This window comes from Panthera pardus, unplaced genomic scaffold (genome assembly GCF_024362965.1).
Source record: "Panthera pardus isolate Hobbes unplaced genomic scaffold, ASM2436296v1 HiC_scaffold_16, whole genome shotgun sequence".
Taxonomy (NCBI): domain Eukaryota; kingdom Metazoa; phylum Chordata; class Mammalia; order Carnivora; family Felidae; genus Panthera; species Panthera pardus.
This window is the reverse complement of record NW_026526721.1, coordinates 151225342-151251408: the sequence shown is the minus strand read 5'-3', so window position 1 is coordinate 151251408 and position 26067 is coordinate 151225342. Positions and strand designations below refer to the sequence as shown.

At 47.1% G+C, this 26067-nt stretch overlaps 1 protein-coding gene across 2 annotated transcripts in view; it reads left to right on the top strand.

Annotated features, from left to right (window-relative positions):
• The first annotated feature begins 15144 nt into the window (after positions 1–15144).
• XYLB (xylulokinase) overlaps positions 15145–26067 on the top strand; it is a 59178-nt gene continuing 48255 nt past the window's right edge. The window contains exons 1-2 of one of the 2 annotated variants that reach the window (XM_019418723.2): positions 15145–15285; positions 15983–16065. In XM_019418723.2, coding sequence (XP_019274268.1) covers positions 15229–15285; positions 15983–16065 — 140 coding nt within the window. In that variant the 5' untranslated portion in view covers positions 15145–15228. The remainder of the gene's footprint in view (positions 15286–15982; positions 16066–26067) is intronic. The other variant, XM_019418722.2, reaches the window with a different exon arrangement.

Below are 26067 nucleotides of genomic sequence, written 5' to 3'. Positions count from 1 at the left end.
AAACTATTTTATTTTATTTTTACTTTAGAGAGAGAGCGTGCAAGCAGGGGAGAAGGGCAGAGGGAAAGAGAATCTTAAGCAGGCTCCACGCTCAGTGTGGAGACCAACTCGGGTCTCAGTTCCATGACCCATAGGCACAACCCAGCCACTCAGGTTCATGAGGTAGACCTCCCGGACCCGTGCCTGGTTCACAAAGCAGGTCCCGAAGTCCACCCAGCTGGTGGAGAGCTGCAGCTCGGGCACGGCCACCGTGGCCTTCAGGGGCACCACCTAGGGGGACAGAGCAGAGCCTGTAACGTGGGGGCCCTCGTCCACTCCTGCCGGGCTCGGAGCCAGGGGTCCGAGTGCGGAAGCTTCTGAGGAGCTCCCAGGCAGCACCGCAGCTGTGCAGGGGGCTGGCCTGGCATCGAAAACCCAGGCCGGTGGGCGTGTGTGCAGGTCAAGGGCCCGGAAGGCGCCATCTGCTCTCCCCACCACCCCACTCCCCCTGCCCCCATCAAGCTCTGGGTTTCCTGCTCCCCGCCTTCCTCCATCCCCTGGGGGCCCCGAGGCCCAGCCCTTTGCCCCTCCTGGGCTCTGGGCCATCTCCCCTCTTCCCGGCAGTCCCCCCACGTCACCTTCCCCGCCCCTGGGCTCCCGCTGGAGGGCCCGCCTGGCTAGACTGATTCTTCCTCCTGGCCTTTCTCGAACCCACCCCTCAGGCTATCCCTTCTCGGTCCTCACCTGCCCTCACCTGCGTCTTGCAGCCGGGAGCCCCGTGTCCCACCCCACGGCACGGCCCCTGGTTCTGAGCTGAGATGGGGAAGGAAGACCTGTATTTCTCGGGGTGTGTCCTCAGGGAAAGGCGTCCTCCAGGGCACGACGGGCCCTCAGGGCAAGGGCCGGGGCCGCTCCCGTTTCTGAGGGCCGCGTGGGGGGTCCCACCTCCTCCGACCCACCAGGACAGTCTGGCCCGCTGCCCCCCTCGGTGCGCGGGGGGGGGCAGGCCCGGGACTCGCCTGAGCGGGCTGGTCAGCGTACTCCAGGAGCAGGTTCTGGGCGAACACCATCTCCTTCTCTCCGTTGGCATGCCGCCGAACGTCCACCCCGGGCAGCATCTGGTCCGCCGGGAGCTTCTGATAGGAGAGCAGCTCCAGGGACAGCGAGAAGGACACGTTCACCTGAGCAGACGTGAGCAAGGCCGTCGCCTCGCGCTGCCGAAGGCGGGCGGCAGCTTCCCCACCTGGCGATCGGTCCTCCTTCCTCCCACGGCCCCCGCGGCCCGGCAGGCCCCAGCTCAGCCCCTGACCACATGCGGCCTGCAGGCCGGCCCGGACGGGGCCGGCAGGGGGCCTCCCTCCACCCGGCGCCCCTGTCTGGGGTGTTTGGCCCACAGACGCTGCACCCTGCCCTGCGCCCGGCACCTGTTAGTACGAGGAGCTGAGGCCCCCGAAAGGGATACGGCCAGCAAACCTCCCTTTACCCCTTGGCGTGAGCAGGCCTGTTGGCCCAGCACTGCCTGTGTCCTTATCCTGAGGACACAGAGGAGCCTCTGACGGCTTGTAAGCAGGGGATGTCGGAATCAGTTTTGCCTTCTTCAGGGGTCACTCTGGCTGCTGTGGGGAGGTGGGCTGAGTGTGGGCTGACATGAGTCAGGAGGCCGACGTATCACTGAGCTCAACGGGATGGGGCTTGGATGCATGGCTTCCGCACAGGTCAGTGGGCCTAGCCGCACAAATTTACCTAATGCACCTGTTAAAATACAGAATCCTTGGCCACAGGGTCTAGAGCAAATAAAAAATGCAACCACTGTAAGGCCCTTTATTAAGACTTTGAGAGATTGAAGGCTGTGCCTCCTAGACCCTTTCAACTAGGCCGGTTTGGTAGAAGCTTCTGGGCAGCGTTATGTAGCTGTGCCACTCAATACAGTAGCCATTAGCCGCTCGTGGCTAAGAGCCTTAACACTTTTGAGGAAACAGGAAAGGCTGAAAATTAATGAGCTAGGTCTTTCAACATAAGAAGTTAGAAATAGGCTAGTTAAATATGCCCATCGAATATATAAAGAAGGAAATGATAAAGATAAGGGCAGAGGTCAACGAAGTAGAAAACAAAGATGTAATACAGAAACAAAGAAGGCTGAAAGTTTGTTATTTGAGAAGATTAATGACAGACACAAATGGACAAACCTCTGTCAATAAGAATTCTTAAAAAGAGAAAAGGTACAAACAAAAATATTAAGAATTAAAGGGAAAGAGCCCCCTGAAAAAGGCAAACAAGGACCAATGTTGGGATATATTGGATGGTTTGGCAATCCCCTCCTGGGTGGATGCTCGAAAGAAATGAAGGCATCTATCCACAAAAAACCTGTACGGGAATGTCCACAGCAGCATTATTAATAAGAGCCTGAAAGTGGAAACAACTCAAATGTCCATCAGCAGATGAATGGATAAATAAAATGTGGTATGTACATGTAAGAGAATATTTTTGGCTAAAAAAAAAAAGAAAGGAAGAAAGAAAGAAAGAAAGAAAGAAAGAAAGAAAAACTTATCCCTGCTACAACATGGATGCATTTTGAAAACAATGTCCTAAGTGAAATAAATCCATCATAAAAGGCCATATGTTGTATGATTCTATTTTAATTTTTTTTAATGTTTATTTTTTATTTTTTTAATTTTTTTTAACATTTATTTATTTTTGAGACAGAGAGAGACAGAGCATGAACAGGGGAGGGTCAAAGAGAGAGGGAGACACAGAATCCGAAACAGGTTCCAGGCTCTGAGCTGTCAGCCCAGAGCCTGATGCGGGGCTTGAACTACAGACCGCGAGATCATGACCTGAGCCGAAGTCGGACGCTTAAATGACTGAGCCACCCAGGTGCCCCTTAATGTTTATTTTTGAAAGAGACAGAGACAGAGCATGAGCGGGAAAGGCACAGAGACAGAGGGAGACACAGAATCCGAAACAGGTTCCAGGCTCCGAGCTGTCAGCACAGAGCCCGATGTGGGGCTCGAACACGTGAACTGTGACATCGTGACCTGAGCTGAAGTTGGACACTTAACCTACTGAGCCACCCAGGTGCCCCTCAAAAACACAATTTTTAAAAATAGACTTTAGTCATCATTAGAGACACTACTGTTCAGACTAAGTAATCAATATAACTTATGATAAAGCTCTTTATTTCCTGACATAAAATATGTCAGTGGAATAATGTTGTGGGAAGTAAGCAGTTTACTGTAGAACCACATCCAGTTATATAAAATTTAGACATTTATTTATACAGAGATGATTAATACGGAGATAATACGCTCAAAATGTTGAGTGATTTCCACTGGATAGAAGGTTTTATGAAAATATTTTTAAAAATTTTTTAATTTGAAAAAAAATTTTTGGCACTTTTTTTGGTATATATATATTTTTAATAGGCTCCACACCCAACGTGGGGCTTGAATTCATGATCCAGATATCAAGAATTGCATGTTCTATTGACTGAGCCAGGCAGGTGCCTCTGTATTTTTCTGTAATGTTAGAAAAATTTTAAATATGTATGCATGATGCTTATAAGATATTAAAGCTATTCCCAAAGAGGAGAAACATTAAAAAAATTTTTTAAAGAAAGAGGACAAAAGGGTAAGTTCCACTATTCAAGGAATTTTATAATCCAAACTTACACAAAATTTTCCAGAAGATAGTGAAAAAGAAAATAGTTCTGAGCAAATTTATGAGCGTTGCAAAGTCTTGATTACAACATAGACACAGTTTAGGACTCAATCTCATTCACGAACATAGATGTAAAAACTTTAAGCAATTACAAAGCAAGTCCAGCAAAACGCAATAAAATGACGATACACTTTGACCAGGTTGAATGTATTCCCGAAATTCGAGATTGGCTTACCCTTATAAAATAGATTAATATATTTGACCACATTCACAGAATTTGAAACCATCATTTACAAATTTAACATACATTAAATAAAAAAAAAAAACCTGTTAGCATAAACTCAAGAAGGTGAGAGAATTTCCATAATAAAGGGCATCCTCGAGGGTTAATTTTGTATGTCAACATGACTGTGCCAAGGGACACCCAGAGAGCTGGTGAAAACATTATTTCTGGGTGTGTCTGTAAGGTGTTTCCGGACGAGATCAGCCCGTGAACTAGTAAAGCAGAGGGGAGGGGGGCACCATCCAATCCCATGAGAGCTGGAATGGAACGAAAAGGCAGAGGGAGGGCAAATTCACTCTCTCCACTTGACCTGAGACATCCATCCACCTTCTCCGGCCCTGTGACATTGGCGGTCTGGGTTCTCTGGCCTTCAGACCCACATCAGGATTCACATTATAGCTCCTCAACCCTCCAGCCTTCACACTTGACTGGGTTACACCATCGGCTTTCCTGGGTCTCCAGGTTGTAGGTGGCTGATGGTGGGGCTTCCTGGGTTCTACAACTACAGAAGCCAAATACTATAGGAGACCTCCTCTTGTCTATATCTCTAGACACCCTATTGTTTCTCTTTCTCTGGAGGACCCTAAATAATACAGTCTCTGTATAAAATTAGGCAGCAGAGATTCTCCTTGGTGTTAAAATGTTGTATTTTCTCGGAGATCAGGTGCAGGCATATCTGTACTCTTGCTACTTCTATTCTGCAATACTAGCCGTCCAAGGCAGTGCAGGGAGACAAGTAAGGGAACAAGGATGTTAAAATACTATCATTACACTTGCAGACAGGAGAAGAGTCCACGCAGGAAAAGTTTAAAACTCTAGGAATAAATGAAATGAAAGATACAACTAGCTGGTCTCCACGCCCATGTGCTGCCTGTGAAGTTCTCGGGAGCATGTTAGCCAAGGAGCCAGCCTCCTTTCCAAGTCCAGGCGCAGAGGGATACCCAGACAGAGGAGCTGGCAGGTCACCAGAGGACCACACCACACAGTGCCCTTATCAGGGAACTTCTGGAACAGCATGGAGTATGAGAAGAGGGCTTCACACTTCAAATTTCACAAAGATGATGACCTTCGGGAAGGGTCACAAAAATTCACTAAGAAATGTTAAAAAGCTCAAAATCACATAAAGTTTTTGAAAGGAAAGGAAAGATCTTTGATGGAGCATCTCCAAAGCACAGAACACCCTTAGTCCTGACACTGAGAGAGGGGGTGAACGGAGCTCACTTTAGCGTCTTCTTTGCCTTCGTGTTTCCACTTCAGTCTCCAAGACCCGTGGTCTCGTCTCCCCAAAATACCACTGGGTACTGTTCTCCCATTCTTGTTGCCGCCTCCTTGTGATCAAGCCTCTAGGTGTAAAATTATCAACTTACAGGAAGGACAGCGAACAGGGGAACACGTTAAATGACACCCCAAGGGCACATTCAGCAAAATCCACATTGTAAGAAACCCTGTGGAATGAACAACGTGTCTCCTGCAATAAGCCATTTACAAGAAAAAAAAGATGGAAGGAGAATCTACAGATGGAGGGAGACTTAAAAGGCAAAGCGGGTGATCACAAAGTGTGAGTATTTTGGGGTCCGGATGCAAACGAATGTGGCCTTCACAAGACAGTTGGAGATTTCAATACTGATAATACGAAGAAATTATTTTAAATTTTCTTTTAGGTTTGAAAATGGGATTGTGGGTTTTTTTTTAAGTTTTTAAATTTATTCGGGGGGGAGGGGCAAAGAGAGAATCCCAAGCAGGCTCCGCCCCTAAAAAAAACTTTAAAAAAAACAACCAGAGGGGCACCTGGGTGGCTCGGTCGGTTAAGCATCTGACTCTTGATTGCAGCTCAGATCATGATCTCCCAGTTGTGTGGGTTCGAGCCCCGTGTCGGGTTCTGTGTTGACCTTGTAGAGCCTGCTTGGGATTCTTTCTCTCTGCCTCCCTTCCTGCTGGTGCTCTCTCTGTCTCTCTCAAAATAAATAAGTAAACTTAAAAAATTTTTTAAAAAAATTTTAATTCTTTGTTTACTTTTGAGAGAGAGAGAGAGAGAGAGAGAGAGTGAGCAGGGGAGGAACAGAGAGAGAGGGAGACCAGAATCCGAAGCAGGACCCAGTCTCTGAGCTGTAAACACAGAGCCCGACGTGGGGCTTGAACTCATGACCTGTGAGATCATGACCTGAGCTGAAGTTGGACACTTAACCGGCTGAGCCACCCAGGCGCCAACCTCACCCCCCCAATTGTTAAATAATTACATACTGATGGAATGCTATCACATCTGGGATTGCTTAAAAATAATAATAAAGTGGGGGAAATGATGGGTGGGGGGTGTGGTTGGGCAGGACGGGCCATAGGTGAATGATTTGGGGGCTGCGTGATGGATCCATGGGGGTTCATTTTACCATTCTATCTAGTTTCATGGATTTTCAAAGGTCACCATGGAAAAGGTTTTAAAATTGTAGTGAATAAACTAAGCGTTCCTTGGGAAAACATGAATATTTTTTGCCAAACGAACCCTCTTTTTAAGTGTGTGAGACACTTAAAATGTAAAGTGCTGGGGCACCTGGGTGGCTCTGTCACTTAAGCATCAGACTCTTGATTTCGGCTCAGGTCATGATCTCCTGGTTGTGAGATCAAGCCCTGCATCAGGCTCTGTGCTGACACCGCGGAGGCTGCTTGGGATTCTGTCTCTCCCTCTCCCTGCCCCTCCCCCACCCTCAGTCTCTCTCAAAATAAAAAAATAAACTTAAAACAAATGTAAAGTGTTTTCCAGTCTACAGTTTGTCGGAAAGGTTATGCCAGCAAATTGACATTTGATTCACGCTCTATTATAAGAATTAGCACATTAGGGGTGCCTGGGTGGCTCAGTCAGTTCAGCGTCTGACTTCAGCTCAGGTCGCGGTCTCGCGGTTCGCGAGTTCGAACCCCGCATGGGGCTCTGCGCTGACAGCTCGGAACCTGGAGCCTGCTTTGGATTCTGTGTCTCCTTCTCATTCTCTGCCCCTCCACCACTCACGCTTTGTCTCTCTCTCTCGAAAATAAGTAAAACATTTAAAAAATGAATGAATGCATGAATGAAAAGAATGAGCCGATACATATGGTTATCTATTGTCAGCATAGTAAAATCAATATATTTTTACAATTTCAGCTTCGTGTTTCAAAAGTGAACCCCCAGTTCAAAAAGAAGTGCACCCCGACCACACTGTTCCCCCGCTCCGGTCTTTCAGTGGTCTCCTGCTGTCCTATGCTACCAGCTCTCCTCCAAGGAAGGGACAGTGGCTCTGCTGTCACCTTCCTCACCCATTTAGATGAGAAGGTGAAGGACAAATCTTCACAGGGCACTGGATCCAGGGTCCCTTGTGGGGCATCCTCAGGGAGTGTCCCTGCCCCGGGCTTTGGCAGGGCCTGGAGATCTGGGTCCTGGATGCCTGACCGACCTGGTGACGAGGCCTGAGTGTTGACAATAGCACGTGGCTCCACGTTGTGGGTTTAGCTCTTTACAAAGATTTGCTTTTGTTTTCGTTTTACGTTTCGGAAGAGGTTCATCTTTTTCTCTGGAGTCAAAGACTAGCTCTTGAATTATTTACCAGTTTTGTGTTTGTACCATTTTCTTATTGTTTTCACCTTTTTTGTCTCCTGTCTGCTTTCCTACCGGCTCACGTTTTCTTTTCTTTTCTTCTTTTCTTTTCTTTTCTTTTCTTTTCTTTTCTTTTCTTTTCTTTTCTTCTGTTCTTTTCTTTTCTAACCTCCTGAATTATGGGCTCTATTAGTTTCCTAGAGCTGCTAAAAAAAAAAAAGAAAAAAGAAAAAGTACCACAAAATGGGTGGCTGAAATGCAAACTTATCTTTTTCTTTTAATTTTTGTTAATGTTTATTTATTTTTGAGAGAGAGGCAGAGTGCAAGCGGGGGAGGGGCAGAGAGAGAGGGAGACACAGGATCCAGAGCAGACTCCAGGCTCTGAGCTGTCAGCACAGATTCCAACGCGGGGCTCGAACCCAGGAACGGTGACATCATGACCTAAGGCGAAGTCAGACGCTCAACCAACTGAGGCGCCCAGGTGCCCCAGAAACTTATCTTTCATAGTTTCGCAGGCTAGAAGTCTGAGACTGAAATTTGGGCAGGGCCCCACTCCCTCCAGAGGATCTAAGGAGGAATCCTTCCTTGCCTCTTCTAGATTCTGGCAATCCTCGGGGCTTCTTGGCTTGTAGACACCTTGCGTCAATCTCTGCCTCTGTCTTCACATGCCCCCCCCTCCCCCCTCCCCACCCGTGTATGTCTGTGTCTAAATTTCCCTCCTCATAAAAACACCAGTCATTGGATTTGGGCCCACCCTAATCTAGGTGATTTCATCTTAACTTGATTACATCTGCAAAGACCCTAATTCCTAATTAGGTCATACCCACAGGTATTATGAGTTAGAACTTGTACACTAGTTTGGGGGGCACACAATTGTACTCATTACATAGAATTAATTTCTTTTCATTCTTTAAAGAAAATATTCAATCATATGCATTCACCTCTGAGTCAATTCCAAAGATTCTGCTAAGGATGCTTTCATTTTCTTGCTTTCTAAGTAGTGTTTCAGATTTTGATTTCCTTTTTGACCCATAATTATTTAAGAGACTAAGTTAAAAGTCCTAAACGCCTTGATAACCCCCCCATGATTGTTGTTTTGTTTTCTTGATTTCTTTTTTTAAATTCTTTTAGTCCAAAAGTTGAAAGTTCAATAATTCATCAGCCATAGCCAAACAACAACAACAACATAAAGCCCAACAAGATAGAGTTAATTAAAATGTCACCTCCTGGGGCGCCTGGGTGGCGCAGTCGGTTAAGCGTCCGACTTCAGCCAGGTCACGATCTCGCGGTCCGTGGGTTCGAGCCCCGCGTCAGGCTCTGGGCTGACGGCTCGGAGCCTGGAGCCTGTTTCCGATTCTGTGTCTCCCTCTCTCTCTGCCCCTCCCCCGTTCATGCTCTGTCTCTCTCTGTCCCAAAAATAAATAAAAAACGTTGAAAAAAAAAAAATGAAAAAAAAAATAAAATAAATAAAATAAAATAAAATGTCACCTCCTAACCAAGAGCTTCTAGGTCCCTTTCTCACAGATAATTTTTAATTACTTGGAGTTAATCTTTCCAGGCCTTTCTTTCGTGTATACAGGTGTAATTATCTTCCTCAAATGTTCACGGAGGTGGGGAAAGGCAGGTATTAAGGTACAAATGCAACGAAGCCAGAAAAATGGAAGATATCCACACCAACATTTAATTTTCCTAAATCAAATTTGCTTCTGAGGTGAGTACAAACACATAAACAGCAGGGGTAGCCGCACTCCGGTGAAAATAAGCACTTTTCTCCTCAGGGCTGTTGACAATCTGCTTAAATATCAAAGTCCATCAAACTTTTCTCCAGATATAAACACAAAAATCAGCTTAAAAAAATCTTAACCTCAAGCTAAATGAGTTACTTATTTAACTGGAGGCAGGACCGACTTTTACCCTCAAACTTAGACAAATAAATCTCTCTGATGTCTGCCCAGCTAGGAACTAAATTCTAAATATTTCTTTTCTCTCATAACAGCTTTCCGCTGATCTCACAAAGAATTTGTGCTACCTTTGCGATAGAACGGACAGAAGAATGATTTAATTCGAAACACATCCCAAGATGAAATCTATAAAATTTCAGACATATAATAAATTAGTCAACCTGAATTATAATTGTCTATTTCATTCCCTAATTTCTGATTATTTTTGATTCAGTGATTTTCCTCTTTGTCTTAGAAGTGAAAGGGATAGGAATTAAAGCTATGAATTACTCCTAACTTTTCACTCTTGAAAAAACTCATCAAGAAAAATATATATAAGCCTGGATGATTTCAATAGGTCAGTATTAATGAATACTGCCGTAGGCTGGGTGGGATAAAAAACTAGTTTCGGGGCGCCTGGGTGGCGCAGTCGGTTAAGCGTCCGACTTCAGCCAGGTCACGATCTTTTGGTCCGTGAGTTCGAGCCCCGCGTGGGGCTCTGGGCTGATGGCTCGGAGCCTGGAGCCTGCTTCCAATTCTGTGTCTCCCTCTCTCTCGGCCCCTCCCCCGTTCATGCTCTGTCTCTCTCTCTGTCCCAAAAATAAATAAAAAACGTTGAAAAAAAATTTAAAAAAATAAATAAATAAATAAGTAAACTTAAAAAAAATAAAAGACCTTATTAATAAGAGAAAATGAAGGCTGATATCTTTGTAGAAAATGTCAGATAATAGCTCTGTGGTCTGAGAGTAGGGTAACAGCACTTAAAGAAGATCAAATAGCCTCATCACAAAGGCAAAAAAAAAAAAAAAAAAATGATGGCTTTTATTTTATTTAACTTAGAGATTTCCAGTCAACACAGGGCAAGATGGACAAAGTCAGAAGATAAATGGCATACTGGGAGAAAAGATTTGTGACATCTCAAACAGGGGATTTATACCTTGAAAAGTAAGAAACTCCTGCAAATCCACAACTAAAGGACAAAAATTCCCAACTGGAAAATGGACAAAGGGCATAAGCAGGAAGCCACTGAATGGGAAACCCCAAATGTCTAATGAGTATATACGAAGAGATGCTTAAATTCATCAGTAATGATGGAAATGCAAATTAAAACAGTAACGAGAAACCGTCCCTCACCTATCAGATTGGCAAACGTTAGAAGGATGGTGTTAACCTTAAAAATAAATAAATAAAACTGATAGTTATTTTATCAGCAAAAATGGGTTTATTTGGGAATAGTAGAGCACTGTAATCAAGGACAGCCACTCTACTACAAAACCATAGGCAGAACAAAGGAGAGGACCACTCATTTATAGAGGAAATGGGGAAATTGGGGAGGCTGTTAAAAACAAAAGGTCCGTTGGAGGAAACTGGGAGTATGAAATGTAGTGGCTTTTGATTGGCTGAGTTGACTGTCTCTCATTGGCTTGGCTCTCGGAGGTGGATGAAGAGGGCTTTCTTCCTCTTGCGGGAATAGTAAAGTGGTGACTAAGTAGTAGCCGAGAGCAAGGTCCTTCTCTTCCTAGTAAGTCTGCAATTGACAAGTGGCAGGGTGTTAGAGCTCCCCCTGCTGGCCTCTGCACTTTATTCTAAATGAAGTTTCCTTTTACCAACTTTCACAAGGGCTTTATATAAGATGTGGGGTAAGAAGGGGCACCTGGGTGGCTCAGTCAGTTGAATGTCTGACTTTGGCTCAGGTCACGATCTCAGGGGTTTGAGCCCCGCATTGGGCTGGCTGGCTGCTGTCAGCGTGGAACCGCTTCTGATCCTCTATTCCCCTCTCTCCCTGCCCCTCCCCCACTTGTCCTCTCTCTCTTTCTCTCTCAAAAATAAATAAAACACTAAAAAAAACAAAACGATGTGGGGATAGAAGTACATTGGGAGTAATCCAGCACTCCAATCAAATTAGTTATGCACACATAGTATAAATCCTACTCTTGTATATATAACCCAGAAAAATTTCCTCGCACAGGTCCATAGGGCCATGGATGAGGACGTTCTGTGCAGTGTTGTTTGCGTTAATGGGGAACTGGAATCCACTCGGGTGTCACTGGGAGCCTGGACAGTAAAATGTGGGGTTGGCATGCTATTGACTCCGATGGAGCAGTTCGATGGAAATAACTAGATCGTGGGTTCCCAAATGTTCTTACTTCACGGCACACTTAGAATTTCAACAATTTTTCCATGGAACTCCTAGGCCAGAAGCAATGGCTAACGATTCTGTGTATTAAGTAGTTAGGTCCAAAGAGCTTAATATGTATTTATGTCCTAATAACTTAGTAGCTATCTGAAGAAAGTAATGCACGTAAATTGAGGAGAAAATACTATTTCATTTCATTCTTAAATAACCGGAATAACTTACTAAGACAATGGTCGTGCCTGTTGGACACTGCCCAACTTCTCAAGCGTTGGCGTTGGATTGAACACTGCTGTCCTCCTTTTCTTTTTTTAAAGTTTATGTATTTTGAAAGAGAGAGAGAATGACCGGGGGAGAGGCAGAGAGAGAGGGAGAGAATTCCAAGCAGGCTCCGTGTTGTCAGAGCCCGACATGGGGCTCTACCCCATGAACTGTTAGCTCACGACCTGAGTTGAAATCAGAAGTCAGACACTTAGCCAACTGAGCCACCCAGGTGCCCCGTTGTTGTTATTGTCCGTTCTGCCTTGATTTCCCTGTAGTACTTGCCTCTCACTGCACGTGTTGACGGCACAGGTCTGCTCCAGAAAGGAATGTAGCGCAATCTAATGTTGGAGCTATGAACTGCCTCGAATTAGCAGTTCACGTGGCACCGTTTTGGAACCACAAAAGTAGGTATACACATAACAATATGAATAAACCATAAAAACAGTGCCAAATTTTAAAAAGCACCAAAAAAGTAAGACCTAAGGGGCTCCACTGAGTCTGTTCTTGTTAAAGTTTCAATGACCTGCCATCTTACTGGTAAACCAGGGGACAGGTTCCCACACAGCATTTAGCCCTGGTGAGCCCCTCCCCTTCCAGAAAGGTTCTTCCGTTGGCTTCTACCACACCCCTCTCTCATGATCTCTTCCTCATCTGTCTTTGACTTGTCCTTCCCAGTTCCCTTTGGGGCTTTCCATCTGTCCCACCCGGAGCCCTTTCTGACAAGCTAGTCCGCTCCTATGGGGAACTCATAACTCACAAATCATTGTCTTTGGTCCAGAGCTCTTTCCTGAGCTGGAGGCCGCTTATCCAACATCCTGTTCAATGTCTCCACAAGCACCTGAAACTTACCAGGTCCTGGCTAATCTCGCCATCTTCCCTGCCCCCCCAGCTGCTTCTCCTCCCATGTTTCCTAACTCAGAAATGGAACCACGCTCCATCTGGTGGGGGCCTGCGGCCGATTGCATCAGTGGCCCAGTTCTTCACCCCTCCCTGCATGCACAGCCATGCCCTTGTCCCATCCCCACCACTTGACTTTGGGCCGTCCACGAGACTTTGGCGGGTGGCACAGAGGAGGAAGTGCGGCATGACGATTCTGAACCTAGGCCTTCAGAGGCCTCACAGATTTGCCCTTGCCCTCCTCTGCCCCTCTGCTTCCATGAGAAGAGCAGGCCTGGGGTACCCTGCTGGCCCCATGAAGAGAAGAATGAGAGACATGTGGAACCACTCCGCCCGAGCCCAGTCTAGATCAGCTGCCCCCAGGAGACCTGCTAAGTGAGGGAGACTACGAGATTATTGTTCTAAGTTTGAGCACCAAGTTTGAGGGTGCTTTGTTGTGCATCAACAGTTCCTAAACCAGAAACCTGGGCATTGCCTTTGACCCCTCCCCCTCTCAGTCCGCGTGGCTCCTGGAGCTTCCCCAACATCTCGTGACTCCATTTACTTGTCTCCATCATCAGCACCTCTGCCCTGCCTCAGGCTTCCTGCAACCACATTTTAATGGATTTTCCCTTCCTGCCTTTTGCCCCTATTCTCCACACACCGTCCTCCTAATATGCAACTCTGATCACGTGACTTCCTTTCTGGGGGTTTGCTATGCCCTAAGGCTGGGGTAGCAGTTAGGGCCTGGATGAAGGAAGGAGCCTTGCTGGGGACTGTGGTTATCCTGGTCACTGCAGAGAGACCCCTCTGGGGCAGTTTCTGCTTTGTTCCGAAGTCTGTGCAGGGGCTCTTTAATCGGTTCCGTGCAGGGAGCCAGGTTCAAGTTTGGAGCAAAATAGGCAAAAGACGAGCTGTGCTCAGGCCACGGCAGCACTTCCCCAGGGTCCCCTGTAACCACCTCTATTACTCAGTGTGCTTTTTCAGGGCATCAACACAGAGGACAACCTGAGAGGCATCGACAGCTTGGAATTACGATTTCTGTCTTCATTCCTTGCTAATGGAGTAAGTTGTGGGTGTGCAGCTTCCAGATGTAGGCAAATGGCCTCTCGGACCTCCAGCCTTCTCTGGCCAGGGTGAAAAGGCTGTTGCATCAAAAGAAAGGATGAGTCACCAGAATGGGAGAGGCGCCACAGCCCATAGAGAGAGGCACCCCTGAACAAGACAAGGCCACCCTGTAAGAGAGCTTGAAAAGGAGCCAGTGGCCTTGGCCTTCATGAGATATTTGTGTTTTGCCACGGGCCTTCTCACAAGGCTGCTCAGAGAATTGGCTTGTTTAGTGGTTAAACATGCAGATTCTGGAATCAGACTTGCTGGCGTTGGGCCCAGCTCTGCCACTGATGTTGGGACCTTGGGCCAAGAGGAGCATCTGGGCTCCAAGCAGCTCAAGTTCAGCGAGAGAGACAGGCAGGTAATCAATCAGGCCATCGCAAAAAGTATGAGAGGGGCTCTGATGGGCTGGGAAGCCCCTGGGAGTGGGAAGAAGTCAGTCCTAGGAATGAGAATGACACAGCCAGGTGGAGCACGGGGAAGAGAAGGTGTCCTCAGCTCTAGGGGGGAAGGGAGTGGGTCTGATTTTATTTCTCATGCCTCCTTCACCACATCTGGCACACATTAGAATATCAAAATCAGCTGACCACAGGTGTGAATGAGCCTTTCTGTAGGGAGCATCCACAGCTCGGATTTTAAATAGACGTGGGGGGGGGGGGGGGGCGTCTGGGTGAATGTCTGATCTTGTGGTTCGTGGGTTCCAGCCCTGCATCGGGCTCTGTGCTGACAGCTCGAGCCTGGAGCCTGCTTCTGATTCTGTGTCTCCCTCTCTCTCTGCCCCTCCCCTGCTGGTGCTCTGTCTCTCACTCTCTCAAAAATAAGTAAAAAAAATTTTAAAAGAACATTTAAACACAGAGGTGGGATGTGGCACATGTCAGAGCGGGGTAACCATTCAGATCTGCTGGGACATGACAGGGCCCGTGGATCCCAGTGCCTGCAGCCCCAGGGGACGTTTCTCTGTGACCTCTGTGTCACCACCATGAGTGGACAGTCGCCTTAGTACCCAAGAGACAGCCACAGAAGTCTCCAGGGCCACTAGAGAGACAGGCAGGGACAATCCAGCTTAAAGGCGGAACCTCTGGTCCAGACGTCCTCCGCGGGAAGCCAGGCGGCGTTAGGGCAAGGCCTCTGCGGAGAGCACACGTGGATGGGGAGGAGGCCGGAGGAGGGTTGGAAGGGAGAAGGTGGCGCAGGGGGGTACCGGTATGTTGCCCAGGTGCGAAGCCCGAGGACCCGGCAGGACGCGCGTCCCTGCACCGTCTCCCCGCAGGCGGCGCCAGAGCGCTAGCCCGCGGGTGACTCGGGTCCTGGAGTCCGGCCGGGCGGGGCGAGGGGCGGGCCCGGCGTCTCGGGGCGCTGGAGCGCGGCGACACTCACGCCGCGGGAAGGACGGACGGACGGACGCGCCGCCGGCCCCTCCGCAGCCATGGCCGAGCGCGCCGCCCGCCGCTGCTGCCTCGGCTGGGACTTCAGCACGCAGCAGGTACCGTCGCGGGCCCCAGGGCCGGGCCGGGCCGGGCGGGACGGGGCGGGCCGCCTCCTCCGCGACGCCGGGCCGGGCTGGCGGGACCCGGGCGCGGGGAACCCTGGGGCCGAGCCGCGGGCGCGCTTCCCTCTCGGCTTCCCCCGGGGGATCGGCGTCCCCTCCACCGAAACGCCTTGCCCGTGCCGCCCGCCCTCAAGATGCGACCGCGACCCGGCCTGGACCCCGGCCCTCCCGGAAACGGCGGGCGCCCCCGCCTCCCAACCCCGGCGGGATCCCGCGGGCGCGTAGCGGGAAGCGCGCAGCGCGGCCGGGGTCCCGGAGGGGGCTCGCGCGTCGGTGCGGGCGCCCGAGTGACAGGGACCCGAGGGAACTCGGCCGCCTAAGACTCGAGAACACGCAAGCGGGTAGACAGGCACACAGGCATAACCAGCGACCTGGAACCGGATCACCGCCTGAAACTTGTTTCAGTGGAGTGGGCACGCTGTACACATGAACTTTGTTCCTCCCGTGGTTGACCCCGGCGTGTCCGGGTCGGCGTCCCCGGCGCTGCTGGCCCGAGGACGGGTTGTGCCGCTCCCAGGGCTCTGCAGATGGGCGAGCGGAGTCAAAAGGTGCCTTCAGACTGGGCGTGGGGTGCCAGGGGGCTCCTTTGCTGTGGCGAATTCTATACACCATTTTAAAAAATCCCTTCCAGGTGAAAGTTGTTGCTGTTGATGCAGAGCTGAATGTGTTCTACGAGGACAGTGCGCATTTTGACAGAGACCTTCAGGAATTCGGGTATGTACCCAGTGGATGTGTGGGGGAGGGTTGGTTTTGGGGTCCTCCCTCCACCTTTTATATTCATGAGCCACACTGTTCTGGTGTGAGATTGTGATTTGTAAAAAATACGTGTTTGGTCATTTAGATGGTCAAAATATATTTCTCCTGTGCCTTTGGTCTGCATCCACAGTTCCTGGCTCACAGCTCCTAAACCTCTTGGAAATTCCTAAGGGTTGAGAGGCATAAAGGTGTCTTTTGTTACATTATTGAAGATGACTTTTGGACCCCACCCAGGGGCTGGGGCTGGTTGCCCAGAAGATTAAAGATTGTCTTTAGAGGGTTGGAATTTTCAGCCAGAGGTTCAATGGCCAATGGCCAATGGCCACAATGGCCAATGACTTAGTCATTGACCTTGTAATGACTTTGTAATGAAGTCTTAATAAGAACCCAAAAGGACTGGGTTCAGAGAGCTTCTGGATTGGTTGACAAGTGGAGATTGGGCAGAGTGGAGTGCCTGGAAAGGTTATGGAAGCTCGGTGCCCTTTCCCCATACCTCGCCCTATGTTATCTCTTCATCTGTCCTTTATCACGTCCTTTAATTTCCCTGACTTCTGTGAGCTGCTCAAGCACATTAAAAGAACCTAAGGTCATTGGAACCCCCCATCTGTAGCTGTTTGGTCAGAAGGTAATAGCCTGGGGCCTGGGCCTGGCATCTGAAGTGGGTGGGGAGGGCAGTCCTGTAGGACTGAACCCTTAACCTGCGGAAGCTGATCATCTCAGACCACCTGCTGGTGTCTGAGAATTGTTTGGTGTTGTGTGTAGGGGACCCCCATCCCCTCCCAACCCCCGCCACGTTAGAATTGAGTCCAAGAACCTGAGAGTTGGTATCTGTAGATCTGGCTTCATCAAACTGCAGGAGTCTTGGTAGGCCTCTCAGCGTCTTGTGTGTGTGTTCCTGGAATGAGTTTTCCTCCATTCCTTCCCAATTCCGTGCACTCATTAACCATGCATGCAGTAGGTATCAGTTGGGACTTACTTCGTGTCAGGCACCGTGCTGGGTACTGGGATTTGGTGGTGAACCAAACAGAGACGTGGTGCTTACTCTCCCAGAGCTTCCCGTTGAGTAGGGGAGACTGATATCAATCAAAGAATCTCACAGAAGAGTATTTAGTTATAAACTCAGAGAACGCTATTAAAGGAAAGGGACTTACTTCTCCAAATGTTTATCATAAAGGAATGTGACCCAGACTTGGAGGGGGGGTGGTCAGGGAGGGTCCCTAAGGACGTAGTGCTTGAGCCAAGGTCTGGGTGAGTAGGGTTAGCCAGGTGATGGAAGGGAGGCAGCATTCCAGGCAGAAGGAACGGTGCGTGCAAAGGCCCTGTAGCAAGAAAGAGCACTGCTTATTCAGGGAATTGAAGAAGGCCAGTGTGGCTGGGGAATAGAGAGGGAGGTAAAGGCTGTGCCCAGCTACATAAACCTTGGTACACAGTTTGTGTTTATCCTAAAAGCCGTGGACAGCCACTGAAGGGCCATAGGGATGGGGGTAAGGCATGACCTGGTTGTATTTGTGTTTTGAAAAGATCTGGGTGCAATGGGAGAGGAGTTGGGTATTGGTCAGAGTACATGCTGAGAGACCACTGAGGTTTCTCCAGATCTTCTGGATGGGAAATGATAGTGTCTTGGAGGAGAGGGCTGGGTGGTAAAATTGACAGGGCTTGGTGCAGGGTTGAATGTGAGATGTGAAGGTGAGGTTTCTGGCTGGGCTTCTGGATGGTTGGTAGACTGTGAAGAGAACTGATCTGGGGGAGAAAGATGATGAGTTTGGCTGTTGTGAAAGTTTGGTGGGGCTACCAGAACAAAATGCCCCAGACTGTGCGTCTTAAGCAACAGAAGTTAATTTTCCTTCGGTTCTGGAGCCTGGACGTGTGAGGTCGAGGTGCCGGCACGGTTAGTTTCCTCCGAGGCCTCTCTCCTGGGCTTGCAGATGATGGCTACCTTCTTGCTGCCTGTCACATGGTCGTCCTCTGCCTGTGCATCCCTGGTGTCTCCACTGTGTTTGTGTCCCAGGCTGCTTTTATAAGGACACCAGTCATGCAGGATTAGGGTCCACCCTAATAATGTCATTGCAAGTTTATTGCCTTTTTCAAGGCTCTTTGTCCAAATGCAGTCATGTTCCGAGGTACTGGGGGTTAGGACTTCAACACGGGAATTTGGGGGGGGGGGCAGTAATTCAGTCCATAACAGCTGTGGACTTGTTGATTCTGAGGTGGCTCTGAGAGGTCCTGGTGGACGTGTTCCTCCACGACTATTTTATTTTTTATTATTTTTTGAAGGATTGTTTATTTGGGGAGAGAGAGAGTGCACGCATGCCTGCTGGGGAGGGGCAAAGAGAGAGGGGAAGGGAGAACCCCAAGCAGGCTCCACCCTGTCAGCGCAGGGTTGGGGGCGAACCCCGGGCGATCATGACATGAGCCGAAATCAGAGTGGAATGCTTAGCCAACTGAGCCACCCAGGCGCCCCTCCACAACTGTTTGGATATCATTTCCAGGGCGCCTGGCTGGCTCAGTCGGTGGAGCGTGCAACTCTGGAACTCGGGGTTGTGAGTTTGAGCTCGGCATTGGGTGTAGAGATTACTTAGAAATAAAATCTTTAGGGGCCCCTGGGGGGCTCAGTCCGTTAAGTGTCGGACTCTGAGTTCGTGCTGCTGGACTCTGCCCTGGCGGTGTGCCGCATGCTTGGGGTGCTCTCCCTCTCCCCTCCCCTGTTCATGTGTGCTCTCTCTCTCAAAATAAATAGACATTAGAGTAAAAGATACCACTTCCCTGCTGGCTCTTGGTGCAGCACCCACCGCTGATCACGTTGTGTTACCATCTCTCCTTCCCCCTTAGCTGATGTGCCTCCTTTGAGCTGCGGTTGGAAACCGTCTTGCGTTTGTATTATTTTCTATCACTACAGGCCACATGTGTTTGAGTTTTGGTAGCTTGTGTCTTTCAGGGCATTGGTCCATTTCATCTAAGCTATAAAATGTGTGGCCATAGAGATCTTCATACTATTCCTTTCTTTTCCTCGGATGTCTATGGGATCAGTAGTGATGACCCTGCTGTCATTCTGATATTGATGATTTGTGTCTTCTCTCTTTTTGTCTCGGTGTGCCTGGCTAGAGGTTCATCGCGTTAATGATCTTTTTGAAAAGGCAGCTTTTGGTTTTGTTGATTTTTCTCTACTGTTTTCCTCTTTCCATTTTTCACTGATTTGTGCTGTCACTTTTTAGGGTTTCTTTTCTTCTGCTGGCTGTCAGCTTACGTTGCTTTTCTTTCTCTAGTTTCCTGAAGTGGAAGCTTAGATTTTTAATCTTAGCTTTTCTTTTCTAAATATTTGCATTTAATGCTATAAATTTCCCTCTAAGAATTGCTTTTGCTGTATTCCACAGACTTTGATGTTATATTTTCCTTTTTATTTGGTTCAAAATAGATATTTTTTAATGTTTATTTTTGAGAGAGAAAGAGAGACAGAGCGCGAGCAGGGAAGGGGCAGAGAGAGAGGGAGACACAGAATCCGAAGCAGGCTCCGGGCTCTGAGCTGTCAGCACAGAGCCCGACGCGGGGCTCGAAGTCACAAACCACGAGATCATGACGTGAGCTGAAGTCAGATGCTCAACCGACTGAGCCACCCAGGCGCCCCTCAGAATATTTTTTTAGTTTCTCTTGAGACTTCTTTGATTCGTGTGTTATTTAGAAGGATGTTGTTTCACCTCCAGGTCTTCCAGCTGTCTTTATGGTCTGGATTCCATATGACGGTATGAAAACAGAAGTCATTTGATTTCCATTCTTTCAAGTTTTTAAATTCTACCTCACTCTGTCTTCAACTCAATGAGTCAATCAGTCCCCTCCATTAGAAAAAAAAAAAGCCATCCATACCCAAAATACAGTATTGCTTTTTTTATCCAGTTCCATTTTTAAGATCTTTCAAAGCAGATATATACAGATCTGCTTCATTCCTCCTCCACTGTTTTTTTTAATTTTTATAATTTTATTGAGATATAACTTATGATAAATTGCATATGTATAATGTATACAGCTTTATAAGTTTTGACATAGATGTTCCTTTATAAAACTATCACCAGAATCAAGATAATGAACATTTCCATCCCCCAAAAGTTTTCTCGTGCCCCTTTGAGTTTATTCCTCTTCCCCAGCCCCAACCCCTGGCAACCACTGATAAGTTTTCTATCACTATGGATTCGTTTCCACTTTCTGGAATTTTAGATAAAGGGAATCATAATAATAGACTCTTTTTTATCTGACTTTTATTTTATTTTTTTAAGTAGTCTTCATGCCCAGCATGGAGCCCAATGTGGGGCTTGAACTCACGACCCTGAGATCAAGATCTGAGCCAAGATTAAGAGTCGGACACTTAACCCTGAGCCACTCGGGTGCCCCGTCTTTTTGGTCTGACTTTTAAAACTCCATATATTCGTTTTGAGATTCATCCAGGTTGTTACGTGTATCAATAGTTTGTTCTTTTTTTTTTTTTTTTAAGGTTATTTATTTTGAGAGAGAGCAGAGGAGAGACAGAGAGAGAGGGAGAGAGAGAATCCCAAGCTGCAGTGCAGAGCCCAACCTGGGGCTTAATCTCATGAACCGTTGAGATCATGACCTGAAATGAAATCAAGAGTTGGACATTCAACTGACTGAGCCACCCAGGTGCCCTGCTCTTCCTTTAAAAAACAAACAAACGAACAAAAGACAACAAAAAAAAACCACAAAAACATTTTTTTTTAACATTTATTTACTTGTGAGAGACAGAGTCAGAGCTTGAGCAGGGGAGGAACAGAGAGAGAGAGGGAGACACAGAATGCGAAGCAGGCTCCGGGCTCTGAGCTGTCAGCACAGAGCCCGATATGGGGCTTGAACCCATGAACCGTGGGATCATGATCTGAGCCGAAGTCAGACACTCAACTGACTGAGCCACCCAGGTGCCCCTTCCTTTTTCTTTTTCTTTTTCTTTTTCTTTTTCTTTTTCTTTTTCTTTTTCTTTTTCTTTTTCTTTTTCTTTTTCTTTTTCTTTTTCTCTTTCTCTTTCTCTTTCTCTTTTTCTCTTTCTCTTTCTTTTTTTTCTTTTTCTTTTTCTTTTTCTCTTTCTTTTTCTCTTTCTTTTTCTTTTTCTCTTTCTCTTTCTCTTTCTCTTTTTCTCTTTCTCTTTCTTTTTTTTCTTTTTCTTTTTCTTTTTCTTTTTCTCTTTCTTTTTCTCTTTCTTTTTCTCTTTCTCTTTTTCTCTTTCTCTTTCTTTTTTTTCTTTTTCTTTTTCTTTTTCTTTTTCTTTTTTTCTGTTTCTCTTTCTTTTTCTTCTTTCTTTCTTTCTTTTTTTTAAAGATCATTTATTTATTTTGAGAGGAGAGAGCACGCATGCAGGAGGCACAAACAGAGAGGGAAAGATAGAATCCCAAGCAGACTCAGTGCTGTCAGCACAGAGCCTCACACGGGGCTCTAGCTTAAGAACTATGAGATCGTGACCCGCCGAAATCAAGAGTCGGACACTTAACCGACTGAACCACCCAGGCACCCCAGTAGTTTGTTCTTTTTATTGCTTGGTGGACCACAGTTGGCTTATCCATTCATTTGATGAGGGATATTTGGATTGTTTCCAGTTTTTTATTATTATCAATAAAGAGGCTGTGAAACTCACACACAAGTCTTGGTGTCAGCATAAGCTTTCATTTGTCTTAGAAATGAAATACTCAGGAATGGTTACGTTGTAGGGTAGGTTTTAAAACTGTCAAATTCTTTTCCAAAGCGGTTGTTTTAATACAGTTATTTTGTTAATAGGCATTGCAGGTACTTGGTACATAATTTGAAAGAAAAGGCGTGTAGTGACAAGTCTCAATTTTTCTGAATCTCATCTGTCCCTCCTGCCCTCCTCGACAGAGAACTTTCATTGGTTTTTGTGTATCTTTCCAGTGTTTTATATCAAAATATAAGCAGATGTCAGTATTTTCATTGTCGCCCTTGTTTCCGGATAAAAAAGTACGGTACACGCCATTCTGTACTTTGCTTTCTTCGTTTCACAATAATTTGCCTGTGTTTCCACAACAGTACATAGAGCTTCTGTGTTCTTTTTTGTAGGATGCATAGTATTCCATTGTGTAGATAGACCTGAAGGACCTTAGGTTTTTGCAGTGAAAAGTGAGTTACCGTACAGACATGTGCCGGTGTATCTGCAGGATAAAAGTTTGGAAATCGATTGCTGGATCAAAGAGCAAATAGATGTATGATTTTGGAAGATGTGGCCAGATTGCCTCCCATAGGGATTGTATTGATTTGTACCCCACCAACAATGCGTGAGAGTGTGTTTCCCACAGCACCTAAATGCGGTGCGGTTGTTAAAGAGTTTTAGTTCTGTGCCAATCAGAGAGGTGAAAGTAGTCCCTCTATGTGGATTTACTTTGCATTTCTCTTATTACGCATGAAGGTGACATCTTTTCATATGTTGAAGGGCTAGTTGAATTTTTTTTTTTTCTGTGAAGTTTTTTATGACTTTTGCCCATTTTTCTGATGGATTGGTTATTTCTAGGAGCTCTTCAAATGTTAGAGGAACGATCTCCTCGTTAAATGAATTGCAAATAGGTTCCCCAGATTTTTGTTTGTTTTGATTTGTGAATGGGTCGTGGCCACACATGGGCTTTTGTTTCCTGTGCCACTGAACTTCTCAGTCTTTTCCTGTTGCTTCTAGATGTTGAGTCAGAGTTTCAAAGGCCTTCCTCATTCCGAGATTGTGAAGGAATTCACCGCTGTTCTCTTCTTCTGGTTCTTGCAAGATTCAGTTTTTATATAAAAATATTTGGAGTTTATCTAAGTACATGGCATGCCATTTATTTCCAGCTTCAGTCTTTTCCCGATGACTCTCCAGTGGTTTTGACACCATTTTTTAGAAGTCTGTGTTTACCTCACGGATTTGAGATGCCACCTTTATATGCTAATTTCTGTGTGTGTTTAGGTCTTTTTCTGAGTGTTTTCTTTTGGCCCATTGATTGGTGGGTCTGTTCATGAGCTAGTAACATGTTGTTTTAGTTATTCTAGCATTACAATATGATTTAATATCTGGAATTGTTGGTCCCCTTTGATTGTTCTTCATTCTCAGTTTCCACGGCCATTCTTTCTTGTTCTTCCCCCCCCCCCAACCTTAATTTTAGATAGAGAATCTTAAGCAGGTTCCATGCTCAGCACAGAGCCCAACATGGGGCTCACTCCCATGACCCTGGGATCATGACATGAGCTGAAATCAAGAGCTAGATGCTCCACTGACTGAGCCACTCAGGTACCCCTCCTGTTCTTTTTTTTTTTTTTTTTTTTTAAATTTTTTTTAATGTTTATTTACTTTTGAGAGAGACAGAGACAGGATGCAAGTGGGTTGGGGCAGAGAGGGGTGGGGCACAGAATCTGAAGCAGGCTCCAGGCTCCAAGCTGTCAGCACAGAGCCTGACGCGGGGCTCGAACTCACAAGCTGTGAGATCATGACCTGAGCTGAAGTCGGACGCTCAACCGACTGAGCCACCCAGGCGCCCCCTTCCTGTTCTTTTTTGATAATGTACGCTAGAATCAGCTTTTAAGGTTCCAGAAAGCAAAATTGTTAATATTTTTATTGAGATCATATTCCATTTATAAGTTAACTTGCAGAGAATTGACAGCTTTGTGAGATTGAGTCTTCCTAGCTAAGCACACGTTTTGTCTTTCCATTTGTCTGGGGCTTCTTTTGAATACTTCACATGTATTTTCTTTTGTTGATTTATTTATTTTGAAAGGGAGAGAGAGAGAGAGAGTGAGAGAGAGAGAAGAGGTCGGGGAGGGGCAGAGAGAGAATCCCAAGCAGACTCTGCCCTGTCAGTGCAGAGCCCAATGCGGGACTCAAACCCACAAACTACAAGATCGTGAACCCGAGCCGAAATCGGATGCCCAACCAACTGACCCACCAAGGCGCCCCTACTTCTCGTGTGCTTTAATATATTTGACATGTGGATTGTGCATGTTGGGATATATTGCAGAAAAGACCATTATTCCCCAGGCCCTTTGCAATGTGACTTGGTACCTCCTTCGGGCAAGAGATGGAGTCGTCTCCTGACCTGTCGATTTTAACCAAGAGAGAATGTGAAGGAAGTACCATTGTGCCAGTTCTAAACCTAAGTCTCTTTTTAAAATTTTTCAACGTTTTTTATTTATTTTTGGGACAGAGAGAGACAGAGCATGAACGGGGAGGGGCAAAGAGAGAGGGAGGCACAGAATCGGAAACAGGCTCCAGGCTCCGAGCCATCAGCCCAGAGCCTGACGCGGGGCTCGAACTCACGGACTGCGAGATCGTGAACCTAAGTCTCAAGAAGGCCTTGCTGACTTCTGCTCTCATCCTTGGGACCCTGTCTAGCCCCCACGTGACCAAACTCAGGCCAGCCTGGTGGAGAATGAGAGACACGTGGCTGAATCGCCCCCAGATCCCAGCCAAGAGAAGGGGCAGCCAGTCTCCAGAAACGGAGCCCTGTGGCTACTCACACCCGACCCCAGATGCATGGGTGAGCCCGGCCGAGCCCAGCCCGGTGACCGACAGAACTGTGAGCTAAATGAGTCGGTAACTGTCGTATCTTTTTACTAATGCGCACGAGGAATTCTGTAGCAGAGACTGACCAGCGATCTACTAGACTTATTTCCTTCTCCTCCTGGGTCTACTCCTGTCTTCCTGGCAGTTATGTTCAGCTGTGTGACTTGAGCCCTAACTGGGAGAAGGTCAACAGGCCTGTCTGCAAGACCTAATCCACACAGCCCCCACCGCGATCCTCTGCCCTGTTCCTTCCTCGGCTCTGCGGCTGGATGCGAGTGGCCAGGGCGGCTTGGAAACCAGTTGGAAGATGAGAGTTGCTGTCGTCCTCCTGGGTCCCTGAATAACTGCAGGGGACAGAGCCCCCTCCTCGTCCCTATCATGCCACTGATTATGCTTTACGGGAGTGAGAAGCAGACTTCCTCTGTATCAAGCCATGGAAATTTTGTTTTTTCCGGAACTAATACAGAGAATCCCTCATCACAGCCTTAAAAAAGAAAGAAAGAATGAGAGAAAGAAAGAAAGAAAGAAAGAAAGAAAGAAAGAAAGAAAGAAAGAAAGAAAGAAAGCTCTTGCGACAGAATTCACATACCAAAGAATTCACTCTTTTCAAATGTACAAAGGGCGCCTGGGTGGCTCAGTTGGTTGGGCGAGGATGTCGGCTCAGGTCCTGATCTCTCAGTTTGCGAGTTCGAGCTCCGCGTCGGGGTCGGGGGTCTGTGCTGGCAGCTCGGAGCCTGGAGCCTGCTTTGGGTTCTGTGTCTCCTCTCTCTACCCCTCCCATGCTCATTCTCTGTGTGTCTCTGTCTCTTAATAATAAATAGACATTAAAAAAAATTAAAATAAATAAATAAAATGTACAATTCAGGGGGCAGCTGGGTGGCTCGGTCAGTTAAGCGTCCAACTCTTGATCTCAGGGTCGTGAGTTCAAGCTCCGCCTTGGGCTCCATGCTAAGCGTGGAGCCTCCTTAAGAAAGAAAGAAAGAAATGAAATGTCCAGTGCAGTGGTTTTCAATACATTCACAGAACTATGTAACAGTGTCCACTCTTTAATTTTAGAACGTTTTCATCTCCTAAGAAAGAAGCCCTGTATCCATTAGCTGTCACTCCCTATCTCTCCTCCTACAGTCCTGGCAACCAGTCTACTCTGTCTCTATGGGTTTGCCTATTCTGAACATTCCTTATAAAGGAATTTATGTAATGTGCGATTTTTTTTAACAAGTTTTTTTTTTTTAAGTTTATTTATTTTTGACAGAGAGAGAGAGACAGAGCATGAGTTGGGGAGGGGCAGAGAGGAAGACACAGAATCGGAGGCAGGCTCCGGGCTCCGAGCTGTCAGCACAGAGCCTGATGTGGGGCTTGAACTCATAGACCGCGAGATCATGACCCGAGCCGAAGTCAGATGCTCAACCGACAGAGCCACCCAGGAGCCCCAACAA